Source organism: Mercenaria mercenaria, chromosome 9 (assembly GCF_021730395.1).
Source record: "Mercenaria mercenaria strain notata chromosome 9, MADL_Memer_1, whole genome shotgun sequence".
Lineage (NCBI taxonomy): Eukaryota > Metazoa > Mollusca > Bivalvia > Venerida > Veneridae > Mercenaria > Mercenaria mercenaria.
The window spans coordinates 68891873-68919311 of NC_069369.1; the positions used below are offsets into that span (position 1 = coordinate 68891873).

The following is a 27439-nucleotide window of genomic DNA, read 5'->3' on the forward strand; positions in this document are numbered from 1 at the left end:
CATAAATCTACATTGCTTTTTCCAAGAATTATGGCCCCTTTTGAACTTAGAAAATCTATTATACAGAGACAAAAAAATCAGATGACAAGGCGGTGCTCTTGTTAAATCTTAAGGTAACAATATTGAGATGAACTTTTCAGAAAAGTTTGAAAGGAAGGGCAGTTAGGTTGGTTGGTTGGGTTTAACGTCGCACCGACACATTTTAGGTCATATGGCGACTTTCCAGCTTTGATGGTGGAGGAAGACCCCAGGTGCCCCTCCGTGCATTATTTCATCATGAGCGGGCACCTGGGTAAAACCACCGACCTTCCGTAAGCCAGCTGGATGGCTTCCTCACATGAAGAATTCAACGCCCCGAGTGAGGCTCGAACCCACATCGATGAGGGGCAAGTGATTTGAAGTCAAACTTGGTCACAATGTTTATCTATAGGCGTATTATTTTGGGCAGGTTCGATAAGCAGCTGGATTGTCCTAGAGGCTGTTGAGTGATGGCCCTTGTATTACTAAAAATTGTGAAAATTGACAGTGTCTGCTCTTTGACTTGAGTAGTTTATATGTTCACCATTCTTGGTCACAGTGTTAACGGGTATCATATCTCAGACAGGTTTGATAACTAGCTAGATTCTTCTTGTCAGTCTGGAGTTATGGCCCTTGAATTTCCTGAAATTGCAAAAATTGACAGTGTCTATAATCATAAGCAAGTTCTTATCCAATGTTCACCTAACTGAGTATTTATGGCAAATTATAGGCATGTTGTATTGGCCAACTTTGATAACCAGTTGGATAGTATTTGTTGCTCTGAAGTTGTCATGGTCCTTGAATTAGCCAAAAACTGAGAAAATTGACAACTAGTCTGCTCAGTAAGTAGGGTATTTTGAAAGTCTAAAATAATTTGTAGTGACAGGCGTTTATTATAAAAATTTGCCAATCTTGTTTTAATTATCAAGGTTATAGTTACCTGTGGCAGAAATATGCCACCATACTTATTGATATTTTTGAAATGTAACATTTACAAAGTGTTATTGACAACTTTCACTGCATGAATCTGTCTGAATATGAACCCAGTTGTGCTGACAGAACTTCAGTGCATAATGAAGGTTTCTAGAAGGAATGTTGTATTTTAAAGGTTATCAAGTAATCACCTGTAAAAATAATGATGAAAATAGTTGTTCATAGAGAATTTAGCTTTGCAGATTATTGAATTCTTACCACATATAGAGTTACTTGAATTCTTACCTTTACACATATAGAGTATACTCAGTGGAGGCTTGAAAACTTGTCTGCTTAATATTAACCTTAACCTGGAAGTGTAAATAGAAATAGCAGTGTTTGCATTTTGTTTATACTAAATGAAAGTTCAATGCTAAAGATACTGTTTGATTTCCATTTTTAGTTTTATCAAAATTTATTAGTTTACATACACTGTTTGAACCCTTTATCGTGATTGCAAATTTTACAAGTCCTTGTACTTTTGGAAAGTAGTCTTTTTAGCTCATCTGATTTTTTGAAAAAAAATGATGAGTTATTGTCATCACTTGAGCGGTTGTCGGCGTCGGCGTCGGCGTTGCCTGGTTAAGTTTTATGTTTAGGTCAGCTTTTCTCCTAAACTATCAAAGCTATTGCTTTGAAACTTGGAATACTTGTTCACCATCATAAGCTGACCCTGTATAGCAAGAAACATAACTCCATCTTGCTTTTTGCAAGATTTATGGCCCCTTTTGTACTTAGAAAATATCAGATTTCTTGGTTAAGTTTTATGTTTAGGTCAACTTTTCTCCTAAACTATCAAAGCTATTGCTTTGAAACTTGGAATACTTGTTCACCATCATAAGCAGACCCTGTACATCAAGAAACATAACTTCATCTTGCTTTTTGCGAGATTTATTGCCCCTTTTGGACTTAGAAAATCAGTTTTCTTGGTTAAGTTTTATGTTTAGGTCAGCTTTTATCCTAAACTATCAAAGCTATTGCTTTAAAACTTGCAACACTTGTTCACCATCATAAGTTGACCCTGTATAGCAAGAAACATAACTCCGTCCTGCTTTTTGCAAGATTTATGGCCCCTTTTGGACTTAGAAAATATCAGATTTCTTGGTTAAGTTTTATGTTTAGGTCAACTTTTTCTCTTAAACTATCAAAGCTATTGCTTTGAAACTTGCAACACTTGTTCACCATCATAAGCTGACCCTGTACAGCAAGCAACATAACTCCATCCTGCTTTTTGCAATAATTATTGCCCCTTTTGGACTTAGAAAAATGGTTGAATATTATGTTTAAGTCAACTTTTCTCATAAACTATCAAAGCTATTGCTTTAAAACTTGCAACAGTTTTTTACCATCATAAGTGGACACTGTACATCAAGAAACATAACTCTATCCTGCTTTTTGCAAGAGTGATGGCCCTTTTTAGACTTAGAAAATCATGGGTAGGACAATATTTCTATTACACAAAAAAAATCAGATGAGCGTCAGCACCCGCAAGGCGGTGCTCTTGTTAAGACTTTATATTTCTCCAAGAACAGGTATTGTTGTGATTTATATCCATTAGTAGGGTTGCGATTAACCTTGAAAAGTCAGTGAATTTTGTTCATGGTCATTTTGATCATTTTGAAAAGTGTAGAATTAAATTTTGTGAAAGCCTGAGGAAATATTAAAGGGGAAAATAATTCTCATGCACAGCAAGGACATTCTGTCGTCATAGAAGAAAATATATTGCTGTCTCCACTTCCAATTTACTTCCACTAATATAGCCAAATAGTTGCAGTTAGCTCAGTCGAACTGTCCATCTTCCTATGTTGACATTTTTTTAAAACAAACTCTTCTTATAAACCACACAATGGATACATATAATTCACCAAACTTGATCTTTAGCCCTTACCCTGCTGAATTTCTATAATGAACATGTCCATCTTTCAATTTGGACAGTACCATTAACTGTTAAAAGGGGTGCTTAATACCAAAAAGATACTGACTGAATGGCGAACTGTGAGTACACTGGTCGCAAAGGCAATATCAGTTGTGTTCAGCATGATAAGGGTTAGCATCCATTTATTGACATCTCTCAAATTTATTACAATGGCTTGTATTGGCCCCTTCTAGAGGCCACCGGAGATAAAAAAAACAACAACAAAAAACAAAACAAAAAAACCCCCCACTTTTAAACAACTGCTCATGAACTATCTTCACTAAACTTTGTCAGTAGCACAGACCTCTCTCATATTTTAGAAATTGAAGAAAAGAATCAACTTTATATGACTTCTTGTGAACCACTTGATTGATTTTCTTCAAACTTGGTCTGTATCATTCTTGTATGGACCTCTCTCAAATTTTTTAAATGGTTCCTTTTGTCTCTATGGAAGTGCAGCTAGAGCAAAATAAAGAATTATCTTTAAAAGGCTCCTTATAAACCACTTGATGGATTTTTCAAATGGTTCAGCTTGGCCTCTTTGAGGAGCTGCCAGAGCGAAAAATAGAGGAAAAAAACCTTAAAACAACTAATTATCAAACTACTTGATGGATCTTTACTGAACTTGGTCTTTAGCAGTCAAATAGTTTGGTTTGGTTCCAGGTTTTAGGGCCAAAGAGAGGAAGAAATAAAAATCTGTAAGTGATTTCTTTTCTACCATGTTTTATTGAAAGACTCGAAATATCTTACCTGTGGCTTCAGGCGGTTGGATGGCAAGAAGCACAAACACACAAAGAGACAACTCTAAAACCATATCCCTCTGCTTTTGGTGGGGGATAAAAATTCCAACAATCTACAATTGTTCACTGCAAGTAAAGCCGGTTGTCAAATATATCATCCTGACATCATTTTTGGTATACTGTAAAATCATTTAATTTCGTGGGCATGAAATTTCGTGGTTTTGTTCATTAAAAGGCAATTTTGTGGGGATATGAATTCATGGATTTCAACCTTTGAACATAAAATGAATGTGAATTTTACTTGTTTATTGGGATTATATTTCATGGATTGAGTCAACCACAAAATCCATGAAAATTAGTCCCCCATGAATATTAATGATTTCACAGTACTTAGTTTTCTATAGATGTAATGGAACCAGAGGCATCTAATAGGTAATGCAGATATGATAGAAATTTTGGTATACTTCAGTATATCTTCATAATATCCTTTTAACTTCAGATTAATCTTGATAGGTTTAAAATAAGAATGGCATAATACAGAGGCTCAATCTTTAAATCTTTTGTTGACCTTTAAGATTTCATCATAACCCTATTTCTGGTATTTTTTTAAGGGTAAGTCAGTTTTATATTATCGATCAGTTATATAGTTTCATGTTATTGTTAAGTTGTATTTTGTTTGATATAGTAATTTTATGTATTGGTTAAGAGGTCATTGATGTATACTGCAAAAGCCTGAACATGTCAAAATGTTAATACCTCGGTCTAGCAGTCAGTTAAACAAACCAATATTATTGGATTTCATACTGGACAACTTCAAATTCGTTACATTAATTAGAGATGAGGGGCACAGTACACTTCAAACATTTATCACCCCTCAGGGAAGTTGTTAGGGCCACCCTTAGAAATATGTTTTTTTGCCATTTCCAATGCACTTCAGGTTAGGGTTGGTAGATCGGCAAGTTAATAATTTTTCACGGAGAAAGAGAATTTATTTATTTATTTATTTGGGTTTTCGACACACAAACACAGTAAAGGTTATGTGGCACCAAACAGGACTAGAGTTTTTGGTTTCACATCTCATTTACATCAAAATAAAAACATAAGGTATGGAAGAGTAAGAGAAAGAACAGTCATTATCATTTGTTTGGTGATTAAACATTAGCATCCTTTCCTTTTAGTAGTCGAACACAGAATTGAAATATTAAGAACTCTAATAAGAAAATACCATGAATAAGCGGAGTTGCAGACATACAGAGATAAAAGTCATTCAGAAGTGTGCATTTTCATTTAGTCATAGGATAATTTGATTGGTTCCATGAAAAATAATTCTTCACAACAGTTACTTGCTAAGTTTAAAGTCAGAAACATTTCTGCAGACTTGAAAATATAATGTTAGTATGTAATACATGTGGTCATTACCAGTGGAGCATTCCTGGATTATCGTGGAAGGCACTATTGATAGCTGCAGCACAATACAACAGAAAGGAATAAAATCAAAGATCACTTGATATTATTGATATCTCACAATGGTGAATTTTAGAATCATTGAATTTTACACTTTGTTTTATTTTGTGCCAGGAAAAAGTGCAAATTTTTCCTTTCCAGTTTCTCTAACACTGCTAAATTTCTATAATGAACTTGTCCATCTTCTAATTTCGACAGTACCATTAACTGTTAAAAGTGGTGCTTACCAAAAAGATACTGACAGAATGGCAATCAGTGGAGATCATGATCAGACTGCATGGATGTGCAGGCTGGACATGATCTACACTGGTCGCAAAGGCAGAATCAGTCGTGTCCAGCATGGTAAGGGTAACACCGGTTTTATCATTGTTACAATGTATAATTACTTATGGTGACTGGTAAATTATTTTTAATTGAAAGACATATTAATTTATTTACTCATTTTGAAAATATTACTTTGTATTAAAATGATAGGTTGGGTAGGGTCGATTAAAGTGTAGTGGGACAAGATTTTGTCTTTACAGAATTTCCCAATCCTTGCTATTGATTAAGAAAAGGTTTTGAGTTTAGGTTGGAAGTTGTCCAAGACGATTTAACAGTTAGCAGTGTGAATGTCATTTGTCCTCTGCTTCTGATCCATGTAGAGAAGTTTTGAGTTACTTGAGGAGAACATTAGTTTAAGTGCTGTAACAAGTTACATGAAGACTGTTTAGGTTAACTGGCTTCCATTGTTTAACTGAAATACTGTAAAAAAACACCATTTAACCTTTAGCATGCTAGATAAATTGTCGTCTGCTGGAAATGTCGTCTGCTAAAATTGTAAAGTTCATTCAATTTGCTCCAAAATTGGAAGAAATATTGTCAGAGTAGCAAACAGCTTGGAACCTGATCAGACGCCGATTTAATCGGCGTCTGATCTGGTTCCAAGCTGTTTGCAAAGGCTGTTAAATTCGCCTGCAGCAGGCTAAGGGTTAACCACAGTTTGAATTAAACAAACACTTCTTATTTTGAATTTGATAATTACTATACTATAAAGAAGTTATAGCCATTATAAGTATTTATTTAGATTATGCCAAAATATATATTGTATACATTATATTGCCATTCAATGTTTTGGTACCATGGCTTTTTGTCAACATACTGTGTTTTGCTCTAGTTGCATACCGTTAGTGTTAGTACATTCTTGGAGAAAGTCCAGAACTAATCAGTTTGAATGAACTTCAGTTGGTTGTCCTTCACATGTGAAGGCCTTGTAAATGTAAGAGATTAGGCAATGGAAAGTTTTTTCTTAGTTTAAAATCTCTTCTTTTAAAAACAAGAGAATCTGTCTCACGGATACCACTAACAAACAGCATGGAGATTTTGCTATTTTTTTTTGTGTGTTTTTTTTTTTTTGCAGATGTCTTAATTATACCAGTTTCCAGTGGGGTATTCATGGCCGAGTGGTGAAGGTCTTTGAGTTTTAATCTCTTGCCCCTCACTCCAGTGGGTTCAATTAAACCTATCTTGGAGTGTAGAATTCTTTAATGTGCCGAAGCCATCCAGCTGGCTTATTGAAGATTGGTGGTTCTGCCCAGTGTCCACCCAACCTGATATTAAGCCAAGATGGGCACCGCGGGTCGCCCTTCAACTGTAACAGCTGCAAAAAAGTTTCCCCAGTTGTGTCCTGTAATTATGTCATGCGTCAGATTAAACCAAGCTATAGCCATGAATTTACAGATACAGGAAGGTATTCAAATTTTTATATCAATCAAGTTGCTTTAAAATGCAAGGGTTTGCTCTAAATCTGCCAGACATGTCTGAATAAATGAATAAGGAAATAAGATTCTTTTCTCATGACATCTGTAGTGTCATTCTTTTCTATTAAGAATTTATTTTATGTCATTTGTATGCCTGCAGTATGACTCAGATTTTATATTTGTTTCACTGCAGGAATCAATATTTCCATAATGTTATAGATTTCTAAATTTAGAATGTGCATGAATTCAATACTAGTAGACATTTGCACAAAACTTGTCCTAGATGGAAAAACTGAATACTTCGATAATTTATCAAATTAGAATACAGTCTATTGTAGATCTGATATTATTGGAAATGGTATTGCCTTTGGGAATCCAAGCAAAGCTAGTCTCAAGTTTAAAAGTGTTCAATCAGATTTGGGAAAGTGGTGGATTTGTTGGAAACATTTTACACTTTCTTATGTTTACATTTAACATTGTTCATTTCCACCAAGTTTAGCATAGAATAAATATGCATCCATGCAGGCTGATCATGGTCTGCACTGTTCCCTATTCAGTCAGTAAATTTTCATTGAATGCCCCTTCAAATAATAAATAGTTTTGCCCAAATTGAACGATGGACCAGTCCATTTTAGAAATTTAGCAGGCTAAAGGTTAATACTTATATATTAAAGGAGGTAATAATTAAAAGATATATATAAAAGAATCACATTTCAGCATATATTTCAGAAATTAGGGATCTATCTGTATCTAATGGACACTTTTTCCTTATTTGAATCTTAAGGAAAACTGATAAGTGTCATATAAAAAGTTGCTTAAACTTTTAAAGTATTTCTAAATATATTATCCAGGTACAATGTAAATCTCTTGATCTAGCTATATGGCACATTTAAGTCTCGACAAGGGAAAATGATGTTGACAGTTAAAACATGAAATGAAATGAAGAGAGGCGAAATATACCTAAGGCCTTATGTAAGTTTTTGTAGCAATAGATAAATGTATAAGAAATAGAAGAAGGCTGGGCCACATTTAAGTGTCAGTGGTCCTAGTTTTCTTTTAATACAAACTTTTATTTATGGTCTTTGTTTACAAAGTTTCAGTATGACCATAGGTGACAAGGGCATTAACCTGGTTTATAATAAAACATACAGTATCAGTTTCATTCCTGTACTGCAGCAGCCCTTTAATACTTTTCAATCATTACAGTATTACCCCAAATAAGTTCTCCTCTGCTTACATAGAAAAAAAGTGAAGTACGTTTTTCACTCCTAAATATTCTTTTCTGAATTAAAAAAAAATATCAACAGAATACAGCTGATAATTGCAAAGTATTATCCAAATACAGAATGATTTATAAAGAAATTAAGATGAAAGTTCATTGAAAATGCAAGCATTCTGAACAGGGCAAGAAATTACCCCCTTCCTCACTGCTTTGGTGTGCTTATTGAAATATGTATGGTAGTTAGGAAAAAAAGTGTCATTTTTAACTGTTTGACACCTTAATTATATAGTAGACTTAAGGTAGCAGTATCAACAAATGGTTAATTTCTGTCTTGTCAAACTAAAGTTGCTAGTCTGGCCTCTTGATGTTGTTTAAATGACTTGAATGCATATACTAGGATAGTTGCCAATGCATTCATCTGGAATCGATAGAATTTGCATTACCATTTCTTCTACTTAGGCTAGCACTGTCTTCCATGTAAGCTCAATAGTAAGAGTGCAAGGCATCGTACAGAGAGGTCATGCGTTTAGTCCCCAGATTTTACATGCCTGCCTGTGTGACACGGGGTTTTTCAAACCCAAGGGACAGTTTGGAATAGAAAATGAAGTGCTAGTTTAAGTCCCACATTATCCTGAGGGTTGGAAACATGCCTGTTTTATACAGGCAGACATGCTGAATAATTTTTCTTACCTTTCGTTAATATCATTTTAACTAAAATTTCCAGCATACAGTTTATGATGTCATAATATGATGTCACTTTGCAAATTGTAAGTTGTCTTTTCCCTTCGGGAGAAAGTAAGGTGATCTCAGTCCCGAACAGTTTTGTACTCCCTGCTTTAAGGTAGGCAAGAAAATGTATTTACAGCTTATTTGGTGGGAAAATGAAGGTGTCTGTTATTTTCACATTGGATTTCAGTGGGATAGCTGGTATCTGATACTTGTGGAGAACAAATCAGTATCAGTAAGGAATTTAGGGTTAGGTCAACAGACCCTTGTTGCATGAATATACTTCTACTAGTAAGGATATATACAACTGGTAACCCAAATCCTTAACTAAACTCAAATTAGATGTGAAATAATTATGGTCTCCTGCATTTGCAGTAAAATTCATTTGCTATGGCGCAAATGAAGCGATATTATTGATATCCTGACTGGTACTTTATAAACTTTACAAGCCCGAAAAACAAAAAAAAGTTCTAGTCAGTTGTCAAAATATCGGGCTTATAGTTCTTGATCGATGCATTGAAGTCTGGTGATGTGATTTTTCTTTATTTTCAGGCACTTTAGACGTGTACTAGTGAAAGAACTGAACAAAGATCTGAAAGAGGAACTCAGTTATATCACCAAAGTCATCAACTCTCATCCCAAAAATTATCAAGTCTGGTAAGACAGCTGCTTTTATAGGCCTTGGAAACTCACCATAAGCTTAATAATGAAGACTGTCTTATTTATTCAGCTTGTTGCTTGCAACTTGGTGCCATCTCAGGAAACTGGTGACCTGCTGGAGACTTTTGTAGAAAGTATCAGGCTGGCACCTTCAACTTCTTTATTTGCAGAAAATTGCAGAGAGACAGTTACAATTTTTAAAGGCACTGGTCTCCAGATCATACGCCAACAAAAAAAAAAGAGAACATTATTAGGTATTAGGAAATTAATGCTATATTTCTTAAGAAAGCTTTGAAACTTAATTACTGACAGACGTCAATAAGTTATGGAAACACATGAGAAATAGTTGTTTCTGCTAATTTTTACACTGAAAATTGAAAAGTTTAACGTTTTACTCGGGGTAAGCTGCTTTTGATTTAATTATAAATATCTATATTTAAGACGATGTATAATGTTTTCCACCTCAGTGTTAAGGTTAAGACCGCGAGAAAGTTTTTATTGCCGAGGCGGCCCAGGTTCTATTCCCAACTCGAGCATCTTTTTTTCTTGATTTACGCATTTTTAGATACTTTAGAAACAAAAACTCGTATTCTTATGTTCATAATATGACCAAACTTCAGTTTTAAAGAAAGATCATTTTTAGCCAGAATCTGGAGGTCAGTGTAATATGTGGACAGCCTAAAATAAACTACGCTTGATGTTTTGTTCAAAATAACAATAGAAGCAAAATGTAAGAACATAGTTCAGCCTGTAGGCTTACAATATTGGACCAATTTTTCTCTACTAAATGTCAGAAATTATAAATTTTTGCTACTTATATCACAGTAAGAATCATTGTCAGTAATGTCTGGTTTTTGTTAAGAGCAGAAATTGATAATTTAGTTTTTGGATAAGTAATGGCCGTTTTAGCGGTAATGTATCACAAGCTATGTGTTAGGGCTATTCTCATTGATTACAGTATTAATGTATAAAAAATATGAATAGATAAGAGATATATTGATCAATACAGAATTTTTGAATATCAGGAACAATCAAAAATGAAAAAAAGAAAAAAACTAGCGGAGGTGTATACATTGTATGTACAAAATGGTTTTATTGTTGAGTGCACAACTATGTTTTCATAAGTACAACTTGTATTAAGAGACCACTTAAAGGACAAGGCCGTAATGGTATCTTTAACTCAGTTGGTCTCTTAATACAATATAATTTGTTCTTAACAAGACAAAAAGGAGCTGAAAAGTGGTCTCTTAATGCAAGTGGTCTCTTAATAAATTTGGTCCTTCAAGCAAGATTGACTGTATCTTATACTAGGACTTACGTGGCTGAGTGGAAATGTCAGTGACTTGAAAGATTTGCCTTTCATACTGTCGTGGGTTCAGACCCTGAGGATGAAATTGAATCAAGTGTCACTCAGGAAGCTGTTTTATCAGATTTAGATCAAATTGTACGAACTTTTTTTTACACATATAACAAACTGTGTTGGTAATGTTTCAGTCATATATTAACCGACTTTAGTGCAATTCATTTCCATATTTTGATAATAATTCATCTATGATGAGTTAGGCCTGAGAAATTAAATGTTTTTTCTTTCCAATTACATAATCGAAATGTAAAAGATATGTAGGTCAACAGATCATTTTCAAGGATAAAAAATGGGCATATTGTGTGTACATGTATAAGAAAATTAATTGAGCTTCAGTGCTCAAATTAAAAAAACTAACTGTCTAACTGTCAGTAACTAAGTTTTAGAAATTCTCTTTCTTACATGTTTAAAACCAAAGGACTTCGGACACTTTCTATATGAATTTGCCTACTCCAAGAGTGAAAAATAAACCACTAAGAAATAAGTATTTAATTACATATACCATCAAAATACATATTTGAGATTATTTCTTAAAGTCAAATTTTTCAATATTTGTTTCATAAAATGGTAATTTTTGCTCTAAATAGAATTACGTACCCTGTTATATACATATAAAAGCTATTTTGCTTTAAAGAACATTGTTCCCCCCCGTGCATTAAAACCATATTTGGCCAGCATATGTAGATATTAATTATACACATTTTCTGTGACTGTTTTGTTGATGCAAGGGGTGGAGCAGTACTTTTAAACAAAAAATATAACTACAGGGTGTTCCCAAATGTAAAGTAACCAATACTTTTTATATTCATTTTTAATAATTTGATGGTCACATATTTTTACATTTGTTTGTAACTAAAATACTATACAAATGTTTGAATGGGCACATATAGGCATTTCATACATGTAGAGTAGTGAGAGAAGCAAATACTGTTAATTCATTATTATTTGTTGGGTTAACTTTTCATTGGTTTATCCTGGTTCTTTGTTGTAGTAGATTGGCAAATGTGTTCTGTAAAATACTAGCAACACACCAGGTAATCTTCTGCATGCCCTCCTCGCGACGCGCACGCCACTAGCGATGAGGATGTAATTTGTTTTCCATTTTGTTTTTATTATTTTTTTGTTGTTTTTTATTTTATATATATTTTTCATTTCTTTATTTCTTCATCTTTTTCTGTGCATTTATATTTATTTCTTTTAGACACATACTACATGTGACACGCATTCATTACTTCATGTTCTTCCTTCAGTGAAAACTGAATAGAAGATTGTTCTTTGCGGCGGACTAGGCCTAAACACAACAAAAAAGGGGCAATATGTGTACAGCAGTTAATCTGATTCTGACTATAGTCTATTCAACAGAAATAAAGCTTGGCATTGATATGCCTGTGATGCATAGGTCAAGAACAGTAGCTTCTTGGCAGGTCATACCAGTGACGGTTTCACATTCAGTCTGTTGCCACGAAAGTGATGTGTCAAGTCGCTTTCCATGCAGATGGCATATACAAATACGGCTAGACGCGGAAACGAACTAAACGGTCCAGCCGAGTTTCAGGTGGAATTTTTATGCAGCGACCTGCTTCTACTTTAGCCCTACAAATGACCCATTTCGAATATGTTTTGCCCACAACTTCAGCCCTGAATAGACAACATTATCTATAGATGGGTTGTTGTCAGACTTATCCTGATTTAACTTTTTCCGATCCAGCTTCCTTAGGCAAGCCTCAGAAAGAACTGTCATTTCGGATACATTTTTATTACATGTTTAAAATGAGCCGTGCTATGAGAAAACCAACATAGTGGCTTTGCGGCCAGCGTGGATCCAGACCAGCCTGAGCATCTGCGCAGTCTGGTCAGCATCCATGCTGTTCGCTTTCAAAGCCTATTGGAATAAGACAAACCGTTAGCGAACAGCATGGATCCTGACTAGACTACGCAGATGTGCAGGCTGGTCAGGATCCAAGCTGGTCGCAATTGCACTATGTTGGTTTTCTCATGGCGCGGCTCAAATATTATGTGTGCCACTGGTACTTATCCCAAGCAAGAACCCACCCTACGGCCTTGATAAGATTACTGCCTTTTCTTAGTATTAATGTTATACATCACACAAATATCTGCCATCACTTATAACAGAGCTATAAAGACATATACATGTACTTAAATAACTACCTGAACCACTGTAATAAAACTGACCGGTCACTTATACATGTATACCTATTCACACATGTAATGCGTCAATAACTTTACATTACGGACAGTGTATAGATAAATCAAGTACAGGTTATTTGCAAAAATATAGTTCTCTTTTTAGCTCACCTGAGCAATGCTCAGGTGAGTTTTTCTGATCGCTCGATGTCCGGCGTCCGTCGTCCGTCGTCTGTCGTCTGTCGTCTGTCGTCCGTCGTCTGTCAACATTTAGCTTGTGTATGCGATAGAGGCTGTATTTTTCAATTAATCTTCATGAATATTGGTCAGAATGATAACCTTGATGAAATCTAGGCCGAGTTCGAAAATGGGTCATCTGGGGTCAAAAACTAGGTCACTAGGTCAAATCAAAGAAAAACCTTGTGTATGCGATAGAGGCTGTATTTTTCATTTGATCTTCATGAATATTGGTCATAATGATAACTTTGATGAAATCTAGGCCGAGTTCGAAAATGGGTCATCTCGGGTCAAAAACTAGGTCACTAGGTCAAATCAAAGAAAAACCTTGTGTATGCGATAGAGGCTGTATTTTTCAATTGATCTTCATGAATATTGGTCAGAATGATAATCTTGATGAAATCTAAGCCGAGTTCGAAAATGGGTCATCTGGGGTCAAAAACTAGGTCACTAGGTCAAATCAAAGAAAAACCTTGTGTATGCGATAGAGGCTGTAGTTTTCAATTCTTCTTCATGAATATTGGTCAGAATGATAACCTTGATGAAATCTAGGCCGAGTTCGAAAATGGGTCATCTCGGGTCAAAAACTAGGTCACTAGGTCAAATCAAAGAAAAACCTTGTGTTTGCGATAGAGGCTGTATTTTTCAATTTATCTTCATGAATTTTGGTCAGAATGATTGCCTTGATGAAATCTAGGCCGAGTTCGAAAATGGGTCATCTCGGGTCAAAAACTAGGTCACTAGGTCAAATCAAAGAAAAACCTTGTGTATGCAATAGAGGCAGTATTTTTCAATTGATCTTCATGAATTTTGGTCAGAATGATTACCTTGATGAAATCTAGGCCGAGTTCGAAAATGGGTCATCTGGGGTCAAAAACTAGGTCACTAGGTCATATCGCGTAAAAACCTTGTGTATGCGATAGAGGCTGTATTTTTCAATTGATCTTCATGAATTTTGGTCAGAATGATTGCCTTGATGAAATTTAGACCAAGTTCGAAAATGGGTCATCTGGGGTCAAAAACTAGGTCACTAGGTCAAATCAAAGAAAAACCTTGTGTATGCAATAGAGGCTGTATTTTTCAACTGATCTTCATGAAATTTAGCCAGAATGATTACCTTGATAAAATCTAGGCTGATTTCGAAAATGGGTCATCTGGGGTCAAAAACAAGGTCACTAGGTCAAATCGAAGAAAAACATTGTGTATGCAATAGAGGATGTATTTTTCAATTGATCTTCATGAAATTTGGTCAGAGTGATTGCCTTGATGAAAACTAGGTCGGTTTTGAATATGGGTTATCTGAGGTCAAAAACTAGGTCACTAGGTCAAATTAAAGAAAAATCTTGTGTATGCGATAGAGACTGTTTTTTTCAGTTGATATTTATGAAATTTGGTCAGGTTGATTGCCTTAATGAAATCTAGGTCGAATTTGAATATGGGTTATCTGAGGTCAAAAACTAGGTCACTTGGTCAAATCAAAGAAAAAACTTCTGTATGTGATAGAGGCTGTATTTTTCAGTTGATCTTCATGAATTTTGGTCAGAATGATTGCCTTGATAAAATCTAGGTTGAGTTTGAACATGGGTCATCTAGGGTCAAAAACTAGGTCATATCTAAGAAAATGCTTGTTTTATCGCAAGAGACCAATTTTTTGGTCCAATCTTAATGAAAATTGGTCAGAATATTTGTTTCCATGAAATCACTAGGTCAAACATGTTTTACACTGTTATGGAGTGTTTCTTAGGTGAGCGACCTAGGGCCATCTTGGCCCTCTTGTTTAATTATTTATACGATTTTAATCTTAAAATGTTATTTTTTCCTTAAATAAACAGATTGTGTCACTTTTTTCGACTGGAATTCAAATATTTAAAACTTCGGTAAAGTGATGACATTATATTTTTACGGAAATTAAACATTTTATTTTTTCAAGAAAATATATCCTGGCCCAGATAAAATATTAAAAACATCTTGATAGGAACAGATACAAATCAGTTTCTGCTGTAATAAGTTAACTAACACATTGGTTTATCACTGACTCGAAACGATTTGGGTATTGTTTAAATACTTAAGGAGAAATTTGCATTTAAAATGTAGGCTAGAAGCACATGATAGTGTCCGAAGTCCTTTATGTAAGTAACATGTGTTTCAAAGGTTTTAGAGATGATAGGCCAAACATAGGCAGAACGTTGATTTTTGAAGACTTAACATGTGTACATCACTCTTAAATTTCTCGCACAGATGCACACCTGCACGTAATACTCGGAAAGAGGGCGTGGCAGTATAAATAGATAGGATATCCCTGTGTAGATTTCTTGCCACTGTAAACATTCTGTATCTTTACAGGCATCATAGACGTGTGATAGTTGAATGGTTACAGGACCCAGCACAGGAACTCGACTTCACGGCTAAAATCTTACAGGACGATGCCAAGAACTACCACGCCTGGCAGCATCGTCAGTGGGTTATACGCGAGTTTGACCTCTGGGATAACGAGCTGGAATATGTAGAGAAGTTACTACGGGAGGACTTGAGGAACAATTCGGCATGGAACCAGCGTTATTTTGTAATCAACAACACATCACAGTTCACTGATGAAGTGATTGACAGGGAGATAAGGTAAACTTTAGGCATATAGAGACAATAGATAAACATTAGGCATTTAGAGAATATGAATAATTGTCACTATATTAAAGTTTAGTGACATAGAGGGTATTTGTATGTTTCAGTGTCAGATTTAAATATCTTTCACGAGTGAATACCAGATGCAATATTTTCACAAGTGGCATAGCTATGAGTGAAAATGTTGGATATGGTGTTCATGAAGGAAAGATATTTTAATCTTACATGTTAAACAAACACAATTTCTTTTCTTATCTACAGATTTTATAGTTTCTTACATGTGAAAAATATATTTGATACTTTTCACTGTGATAATACTAGTATATTTCAATCTAATATTTCGATAATTCACTGTAAAACGTAATAAATATTTCTATTAAGGTAATTGACCAATAATGGAAATCAGCAGTTCAAATTCTGTATCATATTCAAGTATGTTATTTAGGCATGCTTAGGTCGTTACTTCAGGTTTTGGACGCATAATGGTAATTGGCAACTTCCATTTTATTGCCTACCGGTATTCGTGTATGTTATTTCGGCATGCTTAGGACAATATACTTAAGGTAATGGACCCCTATGGGCAATCACCAATTTCAATTCTGTTAATTATTTTGATGTTTTTTAGCTTGCTTAGGTAATGGACTAATAATGCCAAGTTATTTCAGCATGCTTAAATCATTACTTAACCCATACAGCCAATCGGCAACTTCCATGATTTTATTATATGAGCTGCGCCATGAGAAAACCAACATAGTGCGTTTGCGACCAGCATGGATCCAGACCAGCCTAAATATTAAGACCAGATTATGATCACATTCAAGTTGGAGAATGTGTAAGCAGATGGCCATCTATGTCACATATGTACACAAATAATTAACTCCAACAGACCATCGGCATGTATGTTTTACACACAACTCTTGTCTTCTATGCTTTGCGTACTTGGCATTGCGCGTCAGAATTTTTTTTTAGTACAGATATAGGATACAAGTATAATTTGGGGTTAAGCTAGTGACTATACAGGTTGTTGTTTGTTTGCTTTTGTATGTTTAATGAGATTATTTGTTTCAGATTTACCCAGGACTATATCAGAAAAGCTCCAAACAATGAAAGTGCTTGGAATTATTTAAAAGGGTAAAGTCAATGATGTTTAGCCTGTGTCTAGGGCAGACAAAGTTTCTTACAAGTATTATATGAATATTGTAACGAAATTTTTGTTCAGAGAGCATTTGAGTATTAAGTTCACCACAAACTGATTTAAGAAGTACTCTGAAATATTTAATATTCATGGGGGACTAATTTCCTTTTACAGTTTGAAACTTGGTACCTCGAAATCGCTTATCACAAAATTCCTGCTATGTCGAAGAATTATTCACGTCCTGCCACAAAAACATGTGCACAAAATATCATTTTTAAGCTGAATTTTATTTATCACGAAGTATAACATCATTCCTTTAGAATTCAAGATACTGAGTTTCATCTGTATTTCATGGTTGCATCTATCCATGAAAAAAAATTCTAATGAAAAAAAAAACAAAATTTCCATTCATTTAATTTATTCAGAAGTTGAAAACCACGAAATTCATATCCACACTAGGTCAAAACCACAAAAATTCATGCCCACACTAAATAGCCATTTTGGCCAAAACCATGAAAATTCATGCCCACACTAAATAGCCATTTTGGCCAAAACTACAAAAATTCATGCCCACACTAAATAGCCATTTTGGCCAAAACCACACAAATACATATCCACACTTAATAGACATTTTGGCCAAAACCATGCAAATTCATGCCCACAAAATTGAATGATTTTTCAGTATTTCTTAAATCAGATTATAAAGTGAACTTTGATACAATCTATATATTTATTTATTTATTTGGGTTTTACGGCGCACCAACACAGTATAGGTTATATGGCGCCAAACAGGACTACAAATTTTGGTTTCACATCTCATTTACAATTATATATAAAAGTCTGAATCTGAATGCATATATAATGATGAGTTGGACCTTAACAGAAAAACGGCAGTTGTTTTTTAAATGGATAAAATAAATCATGAAATATTTTTAAAATAAATAAGGAAATAAAACAGATGTAACAGAAAGTTTCAAAAACCTAAGAAAATTTGCAGGTAATGTTTAGTAGCAGGTTTAGAACCAAGATATTAAATGAGCCTAAATTGTCCACTTATCTTTTCTGTTTTCGCCAATTTGAAAATACAGGCATTGTTTAAAACAGCAGCTCTTGTATGTTTAGATAGATATTTTGATCGAGATTCACGTATATGTGAACTTTTTATTTTAGTGTACTAATGGATCGTCAGCTACAGAAATACCCGTCAGTGTTGGAATTTTGTCAGCAATTATACGATGATAGATATCGTTCACCATATCTGATTGCATACATGATTGACACATATGAGGAAATGTTAGAACAAGGATGTAAAGATAAAATGGGAACTCTTAAAAAGGCAGAAGAGGTAAAATCAAATGTTAACAGGTTACTGTAAGATTTCAGAAATTTGACTAATTTTGTCTCCCACATAGGTGGATGGTCAGGTGTCCTGCTTCTGTCGTCCTGTGTCAACATAAATTGAAACTCGATATATCGAACTCACTTAGCTCAAAATTACAGCTATGTCGAAGACATTTTCAAGTCCTGTCCTGAAAACCTGCACAAATATCACTTTTATATTTTGAATTTCGATTATCTAGAAGTAAAATAAAAAGCCCCATCCCTTGGAATTGGAGATACTGAGATTCAGCTATTATTTCAAGTTTGTTCAAGTTGGCTGTTTAGATTTCAACAAGTCCAATTATGTAAAGAGATGTAAGGCTTCCTTTAGATCCTTGAATTTTATGTGTGTTGGTAAAACATCCTTTATAGTACAACATAAACTGTTGTTATGAATTCAGTTAAAAAATAGGAATAGAGTATAGCTGAGTGGTTAGTGCTGTGACTCACAAGCTGAATGTTATGGGTTCAAACACCACCAGAGACTTGAATACTAACAGTCTCATGTGACTCAAAATTGATGCCTTGTGTAAGTGTATGACAGGACCAGGGGAAGCTTCTGGAATTTGAGCATCTTGTATATCATACACTATTCTCCAAAACCTTAGATAACTTACATTTCTGTTTGAGTCCCCGATATAGGTAACCGATAGCGACAATAGATAAACTTAGATGCATACAAACAGTTAAAAGATGGGCCTTAATTAAACTGCTTACTGGTCGCAAGCATTTAATTGCTCTTCTGTTTTTATGAACTTTTCTTATTGTCGTTCCTAGATTGGACAGGTATTAAGAAAATTGGAAATGTCTTTGTTGGCGAAATGTTTCGTATTTCTGACTATCACAGCTAAAGTTTTCTGTACCATAGGATCGTAGTTGTCAAAATATCTAACATGATATTTCTGTTTCAGCTATGTAATTGCCTAGCAGATGAATATGATCAAATTCGAAGTGAATATTGGAACTATGTGTCAAGGTCGCTGAATATGAAATTTGGTGCAGACATTCAACAACAAAATGTTCAGCAGGAATGTGATTCATAATGCTAACCATTCTGTCACCCCTTGGAAATGAAAAATGGATCAACCTGGATAGAATAGCGGAGCAGTCCAATACAACAAAATGGGGATCATTTTCTGAAATGGAACCTTTCCTAGCATTTATGATGTTGAAGATTATTTTGAGAATTCAGCAATGGAAATAGAGTTTTAGGTTTATTGCAAAACTATAATTTGTTTAAGCGTCTGTTCAGAAAATATTAGTGTTTTCTTTTGAATTCTCGAGTCTTAAGTATGTCTGATTCAAATTGTTAATGGATTTGTCCTTTTATAGTGTAGCTATTATGGCTATGTGTCTATAAAGCACTTTTCTTGTGATCATATGATAGAAAAGGTGTACACTACAGTGAATTTATTTAAATTCATGGGCACAAAATTTTATTGTTTTGATAAAAAATCCTTTAGTATGGATATAAATTCGCGGATTTCAGCTTTTGAAAATAACATGATTTGTAAATTCACTTTTTTGTAGGGATTAAATCCATGAAAATAAGATCCCAACAATATTAATGTTTTAACAGTAAATCCTTTTATAGACGCTTTAAATAGAGAAATAAAGTCTTTCCCCAAAGAAGTAAACACCAATTTTTACAGGTGATAATATTGATGAATGTGAATTCATGAAAAAGATACATGCCAAGAAAATCAAAGAATGGAAGGTTTCTTGGTAGACAGGACTTCCATTATATGCATCATACTTATCAAAACCTCAAATGTTAATTTAAAATACCATAGATGGACACAAGATGTTCTTAGTTTCATTGATAAGATGAGGTTTAAAGTATTACAAAGAAAAATGTTGCGCAGGTGTATAAGGGGTGACAGGTCACATGTTCATTTTTTTTTCAGTTTTTCACATATTTATAATGTTTAATAAACAGGTTATCTGTTTTTATATCAGAATGTATCAGCATTGTTATACAGTGTGCATGTATTTGATTTTTTTACCATTTGAGTATTGTTAAGCTTTACTGAGATTCAGTTTGTATGCCTAACCCTTTGGTTATATTAATTATAGACTTCCAGTTTATACAACAATGCAACCACTCTTATACACTGATCTGAAGATACTGTTTTGTTTATTGACGTACAGAAGTTGTTGTTTTGAAGATGTTAATTTTCTAAAGAACTTTTTCTAATGGGAAAGAAAATAACATCCTTTCTGTATGTGTTTTTGTTTTTTATTGGTTTAATGTCACACCAACACAGTTACAGGTCATATGGTGACTTCCAGCTTTTGATGGTGAAGGAAGACCCCAGGTGTCCCTCTGTGCATTATTCTATCAGGGCTGGCACCTGGGTAGAACCATCGACCTTCAGTAAGCCAGCAATATCCGTGTGAGGCTTGAACACACATCAATTAGGGGCAGTTGATTTAAAGACAGCGACCTTAACTGAGCCGTGCCATGAGAAAACCAACATAGTGGGTGTGCGACCAGCATGGATCCAGACCAGCCTGCGCATCCGCGCAGTCTGGTCAGGCTCCATGCTGTTCGCTTTTAAAGTCTATTGGAATTGGAGAAACTGTTAGCGAACAGCATGGATCCTGACCAGACTGCGCGGATGCGCAGGCTGGTCTGGATCCATGCTGGTCGCAAAACCACTATGTTGGTTTTCTCATGGCACGGCTTAACTACTGGCCACACAGGCCCATTTCCTTTCTGTACAGACGAAGTCAATTCTCTTTGGAGGTGGAATTAACAGCGTTTTTACTGTAATTATAGAGATTCTGGTAAGACCTGCTGTAAAACTTTTTTGTTATACATAAAGTAAACTACTTGCTATTTTTTACATGATTTCCATTACCAAGTGTTTTCTTCAGTAATATACTCAGATGAGTAGGCTGGTGTTGTTTTTACTGTATGCTGTTATAGTGTTGGTGAGCATTTGATTTTTGGTGTGTGTTCGCTTCCTTGAACTAGGACAATTTTACAATTTTTATCTAGCAGTTAAAGTTTCTTCCATTGTTTCTAAGATGATAAGGAAAAAAATGTAAAAACATGCTCCGAGTTAATACTAAAAAAAGTTTTTTGTTTCCTACAGCACAAAAAAAAACTAGCTAGTTTTTGGTCTTTCATTGTATTGCTCAATTGATATTAGATGTTTGCAAAGGTCCGAGGTTTAGGGCATTTTTACTTTATATTAGTAAATAGTTCATGGACTTGATGTACTCTATGTAGATGCTATACTTAAGTAGTTCGTGGACATAGTATACTCTCTGTGTAGATGCTATACTTCCAGTAGAGTTTTCATAGACAGGGCAAATATATAGCCTTTATTTACTATACTGAAAATAACTTTTATTTTCACAAATGACACGAAGGCGACTGCCTGATATGATTTTTCTGAAATGATTGCAAATAGGTAGTGTTCAAATTTATTTTGTTTTTAATTTGAACAGTAAAATGGATAACCTGAAAGAAGTTAATAAATTGATGATTAATTTGTCGGTTTGTATTATAGTTTTTTAAACATTTACTTCCAATTTTTTTCTCCAGTAGAAATAAAAATCAAGTCTATTGAGGGAAAATACAAATTGATAAATGCAGTATATGAGAGGTTTTTGTTATGTAAATATTGGAAAAAGATGAAAACACCAGAAATGTCTCATGCAAATGTTGTTTTTTTTAAATGCAGAGAAGAAGCAAACATGTAATTTGCAAAAATTTTGTTGTTTATAATTTATATAATTATTCATATGATTTTGTTACTGAATTTACTGTTAAGTTCAATATTAATTTTGATGTTTCTCCACTGCTAATAGATTTGAAGGAATTGTCAAACAGTTATATTAATATGGACTACAATAAGATTGATATATTTTGTTATAATATACAGTGTTATTCCGAATTTGACATTATACAATGGAAACATTGTAAATATTTTATACATTTCACAGTCATTATACGAGGGGAGAAAAATGAAATAAAAATTTGGAAATAAAATTACAACTGATATGTATTTCTGTTAGAATTTTTTTTTGCAGATCGTGTTGAATGGTGTTAAATTCTGATTTAATGTTATTTTTAGTTAGGCAGCTATTGCTCATTCACTTTTGATGAAAGGGAGGTAATTATTTGCACTTATTGTGATAGTTTGATTAAAGGGAGGTAATTATTTTCCTAGATTTGGAATGAACTTAAGCGGAAATCATCAGTTAAGATTTGATAGATGTATGAAACAATTTGTTGAAATTGCCTAGATTTTGAAGTTACCAGGGTCTTAGGTTAGGAAAAAACAGAGTTTGGAGTAGATTGGTTGCCATTGGTCAATTTGAAAAATGTTCACAGCCAATCGGGTGCTTGAGATTTTATGTTTGTCTCTTAACTTGGGGGTTTATAACGTAGGATCCAGGAATAGCAGAATTGTATAAGTTTATCTACATAGGCTATTTAACCAATTACTATATTCACTTGTTTTCTATCAATTAAAGTTAAGGTGCTCAACATAGTTCTTCGTTGTAAAATTCTAGAAAATCCTAATTGGTTGTTTGTTTGAATTTAGACTTACTAGCTTCAAATGCCAAATGGATTTAGTTACTGTTAAAATGTCTTAACATGTTTCTTTTTTTTTTTTTTTTTGTTAATATGCTTTGTATGTATGTGACTTTTGTCAGTTTTATATGTATTTGTTGTACTGGAGTTAAAAAAAAGATCATGGCTGGAAATGAAAATAATAATAGAGAGATTGTGATTTCTGTACTTGTGTGGGTAGGGATACCTGCAATAATCCTAAACATAAAAATGATAAATGTCTGCTAAAGATTTGCTGATAAATCATATCAATTTGAACACTTCAGAAACTTAAAACTACAGGACGTAACTCAAGTTTTGTGAATGATTTACTTTTTACCTTAGATTGTTATTGAAATAAAAAGTGAAACCCTACGCGTAATCCTACCAGTACAAGTATGTAATTGCAAGCTCTGATATGGAGAGAATGTTTCATACAGGGAAATCTCTGACTGAATAAAAAAGCCTGCCCACTTAGCTTAGTTGGGAGAGTGCAGATCTATACAGATGGCAGAGTGATTAGTTTAATCCCTGGGCAAGGCACGTGTTCTCTGTGACAATGGATGAAACACATAGTGTCTGAAATCATTATCCTCAACCTCTGATTTATGTGGAGAAGTTGGAAGTTACTTATGGAGAACAAGTTACTACTGGTACAGAATCCAGGAACGCTGGTTAGGTTAATTGACAGCCATAATATAAATGAAATACTATTTAAAGAACAGTGCTAAAATTAAGCAAACAAATAGTTCTGAAAAAAAATCAGCATATGTTAAGAAAATTGTTTTTACTTGTTATCATGACAAAGGGTCTTTCGATATAAACCAGGATGTTTCACCTCTCAGTGAAATATTTTGTCAAAGAAATAATGAGACTGAAATAAAGGTCTAATATACCCTTTTAAGATTGTTGTTTTACTTTTTTTGTACCATCTTGCCTGATGGAACACGGGACTGGGGCTCAAGACGTGAAAAGTTTGTTTTTAGCTCACCTGTCACATAGTGACAAGGTGAGCTTTTGTGATCACCTTTCGTCCGTCGTCTGTCGTGTGTCCGTCCGTGTGTCCGTCAACAATTTCTTGTCTGCACGATAGTGGTTTCATTTATGATTTTATTTTAACCAAACTTGCACACAACTTGTATCACCATAAGATCTTGGTTCCTTCCTTGAACTGGCCAGATCCCATTATGGGTTCCAGAGTTATGGCCCCTGAAAGGGCCAAAATCAGCTATTTTGACCTTGTCTGCACAGTAGCAGCTTTATTTATGATTTGATTTTTACCAAACTGGCACACAACTTGTATCACCATAAGATCTTGGTTCCTTTCTTGAACTTGCCAGATCCCATTATGGGTTCCAGAGTTATGGCCCCTGAAAGGGCCAGAATTAGCTATTTTGACCTTGTCTGCACAATAGCAGCTTCATTTATGATTTGAATTTAATCAAACATGCACAAAACTTGTGTTGCCATAAGATCTCAGTTCCTATATTGAACCGGCCAGACCCTATAATGGGTTCCAGAGTTATGGCCCCTGAAAGGGCCAAAATTAGCTCTTTTGACCTTGTCTGCACAATAGCAACTTCATTTATGATTTGATTTTAACCAAACTTGCACACAACTTGTATCACCACAAGATCTTGCTTCCTTTCTTGAACTGGCCAGATCCCATTATGGATTCCAGAGTTATGGCCCCTTGAAGGTCCAAAATTGGCTATTTTGGCTTTTGCAGCCATATAGAGACTTCATTTATGGTTTTATTTGATACAAACTTCCAAAATATCTTCAACAACAATAAATCTTGGATTCCATGACAAATCAGATCCAATCGTAGCTTCCGGAGTTATTTTATATCTGATTACCTCCCCTGATTGTAGTCAAAATGGATTTACATCATTAAGTACTTAAAGGACTTATTTGAAATTTCATTATTATCATTAGTTGGACTGAGTCAATCAGGGTAGATAACTATGGACTGATAATTACCTCCCTTTTTTTCAAATTAAAATGGGTATATCTCCGTAACTAATGAAGATACATGTACTGATCTGAAATTTCATTTATGTCAACAGATTTATTTGGCAGATCCTTCTTTTGTCCACTTACAATAATTTTCTTTTTAATTACTTCCCTTTTACGTTAATATAAATAGCTTATTTTTAGTAACTTTTTTATTATTGGCCGTAGGGAAAAACCGAGACCACTTTTCTGTGGTACAACATGGATGGTACCTCCAATTTTTAGGTGTATTTTGACATATCTGTACCTTTTAAGAATTTTTTTTTCTTTTTGGTTAAATTTCTTTCCTTTGTTTTTCCTGTCCTTTGGACTTATTTTCTGAGGACCTTCTTGTCCTCAAGTGCAATGATAACAGGTGAGCGATATAGGGCCATCATGGCCCTCTTGTACTCGGAGTGGGGTAAGTTTTTGATGATGATCTGAGACAAAACTGGCTGCCTGAAGTTTTTCGTCCTCCACCTCTGAGTCATATTGAGAAGATGACAGTTGCTTGTGGAGAACAGGTTAGTACTTGACCAGAATCAAGGGCCACTGGTTAAGTTATTGCATAACTGAAATACTATTGAAAATGGGATAAAACCCAATCAAACAAATTATTCTGACCACAGCTTTAGGATTTGGATGCTAGCAGTTTCTGTATCTGGGAATGAAGTATTCCTCAAATGCTTTATCCTATAGTTTCTATATAATGGAAAGTGTTGCACATCACAAGAATAGTTTAGGGGAAGATACCTCCGGATGTTGAATATTTTTATATTAACAGTATGAAGTGTATGTTTAGCTGTCCTACTTGCATTTGTATCCGGGTCTGCATCCGAAGTGTAGTTAAAGGTTTGATGCACTTTTACTTTATCTCGGTTATTATTGCACAATGGATTTACAGCAAATTCATTTTACAAATGGTCAAATGTTGTTGGTCAAATGTTGTTATTATTTGCTGGCTTTGGATTGGTTGATAAATGTGTAGGAAAACCTGTAGCATTCAATGAGACTTCAGCTGATGGGTTAAAAATATGTTGCTTTGAATCATGAAAATATCCTTAAAATCTGGAAATGTAATGTTTTCTGTGCATTTTGAAGTATTTTATAGCTGCTTGGCTATATATTTAACTCTGAAATTAGCAATTTAGTAAAGTAAGTACTTGTTGGAATTCACCACTAAATTCCATGCGCAGTTGAGGGTGGCTGTCTTTGAATGGAAATAGAAAAAAAATGGATCGCGCATGCCCATGTAAAAATGTTACATTTTTGTGTCTGGAAGGCTATTTGACAGGGTAAATGGCACCTCATGTGTCAACAAAAGTTTTGAGGGGGTCCTACAGAGTCATTTCTAACAATGTAAGCTTATGGAAAAATTAATAGCAGTGTCTGACCAAATGGGCCATAATTCTGGCAACAATATTTCATGAATTATGCCCCCATTTACTTGCATAGAATATCGGGTAAAAGTTTTGATGCACTTTCATTCTGTCATTCTTATTACTTGATGGATTGGATTCAACTTTTCACATTGTCACCCACATCATATGACACAAGGGTAATGACTTACCAATATTTCATGTATTATTCCCACTTTTAGAATTTCAGGTTTGAGTTTTGATTCACTTCCACTTTATTTCTGTTATTACTGAATGGGCCCCATGTGGTTCTGGGACGATCTGTGTATGAAAAGAATTTGAACCACTGCCTTACCCTTGCATGATCGTAAGAGGCGACTAATAGGGTTTTAACACTTGGTTTTGCTGTGATTCCAGCAGGTATACAAATTTTGATTCCATACCTCGTGTTTTTATTTCGATGTAAATGTGATGTGAAACCAAAATTTGTAGTCCTGTTTGGCGCCATATAACCTGTACTGTGTTGGTACGCCGTAAAACCCAAATAAATAAATAAATATTACTGAATGGATTTGATTCAAACTAAAAATAAATATTCAACATTACCCACATCATGTGATACAAGGACCATAACTCTGTGAGAAATATTCTGTGAATTTTGCCCCTTTTATACTTAAATATTCCATTTTTGTTACTGTGTGCTTTCATTCAGTCTATGTGATTTCTGAATAGATTTGTTTCATACATGAAACAGTTTTTTCCACATCATCAGCTGCATCCTATATGACCAAGTTCCATAAGAATTAGAAGAGAGGGTATAATGCTTAACTCCTGTTCAGTTGGTAGACCAAAATGGTTTTCGATTGGTTGGTAGAGAACGCTTTGTCTCACAATGGTCATACTTCATAGGTTGATTGCTTATGGTCAGGAGATGACCCTATTGTTTTGGGATAAGAAGGCCAAAGGTCAAGGTCATAGTGGCCTTGAGACTGAGAACTATTTCTGCTTAAGTAAAGAATGTTATGGCCTATAGTACAGTTGTCAAATTACACAGGATGATTGCCTTTGGTCAGCAGATCAACTCTTGGGTAATTTTCAGTAGACCCCTATTTTGGCGCGTAGTGGGCGCGGGGGGTGGGGGGTGGGGATGCAGTCGGTTAGAGGACATAGTAACCTCTACA

The 27439-nt window shown here is 34.6% G+C and overlaps 1 protein-coding gene across 2 annotated transcripts in view; it reads left to right on the forward strand.

The window, feature by feature from the left end:
* LOC123547387 (protein farnesyltransferase/geranylgeranyltransferase type-1 subunit alpha-like) overlaps positions 1-23809 on the forward strand; it is a 37823-nt gene extending 14014 nt beyond the window's left edge. The window contains exons 3-7 of one of the 2 annotated variants that reach the window (XM_053551659.1): positions 9349-9453; positions 15545-15817; positions 16889-16951; positions 18126-18300; positions 19247-23809. In XM_053551659.1, coding sequence (XP_053407634.1) covers positions 9349-9453; positions 15545-15817; positions 16889-16951; positions 18126-18300; positions 19247-19378 — 748 coding nt within the window. In that variant the 3' untranslated portion in view covers positions 19379-23809. The remainder of the gene's footprint in view (positions 1-9348; positions 9454-15544; positions 15818-16888; positions 16952-18125; positions 18301-19246) is intronic. The other variant, XM_053551660.1, reaches the window with a different exon arrangement.
* The last annotated feature ends 3630 nt before the right edge of the window (positions 23810-27439 follow it).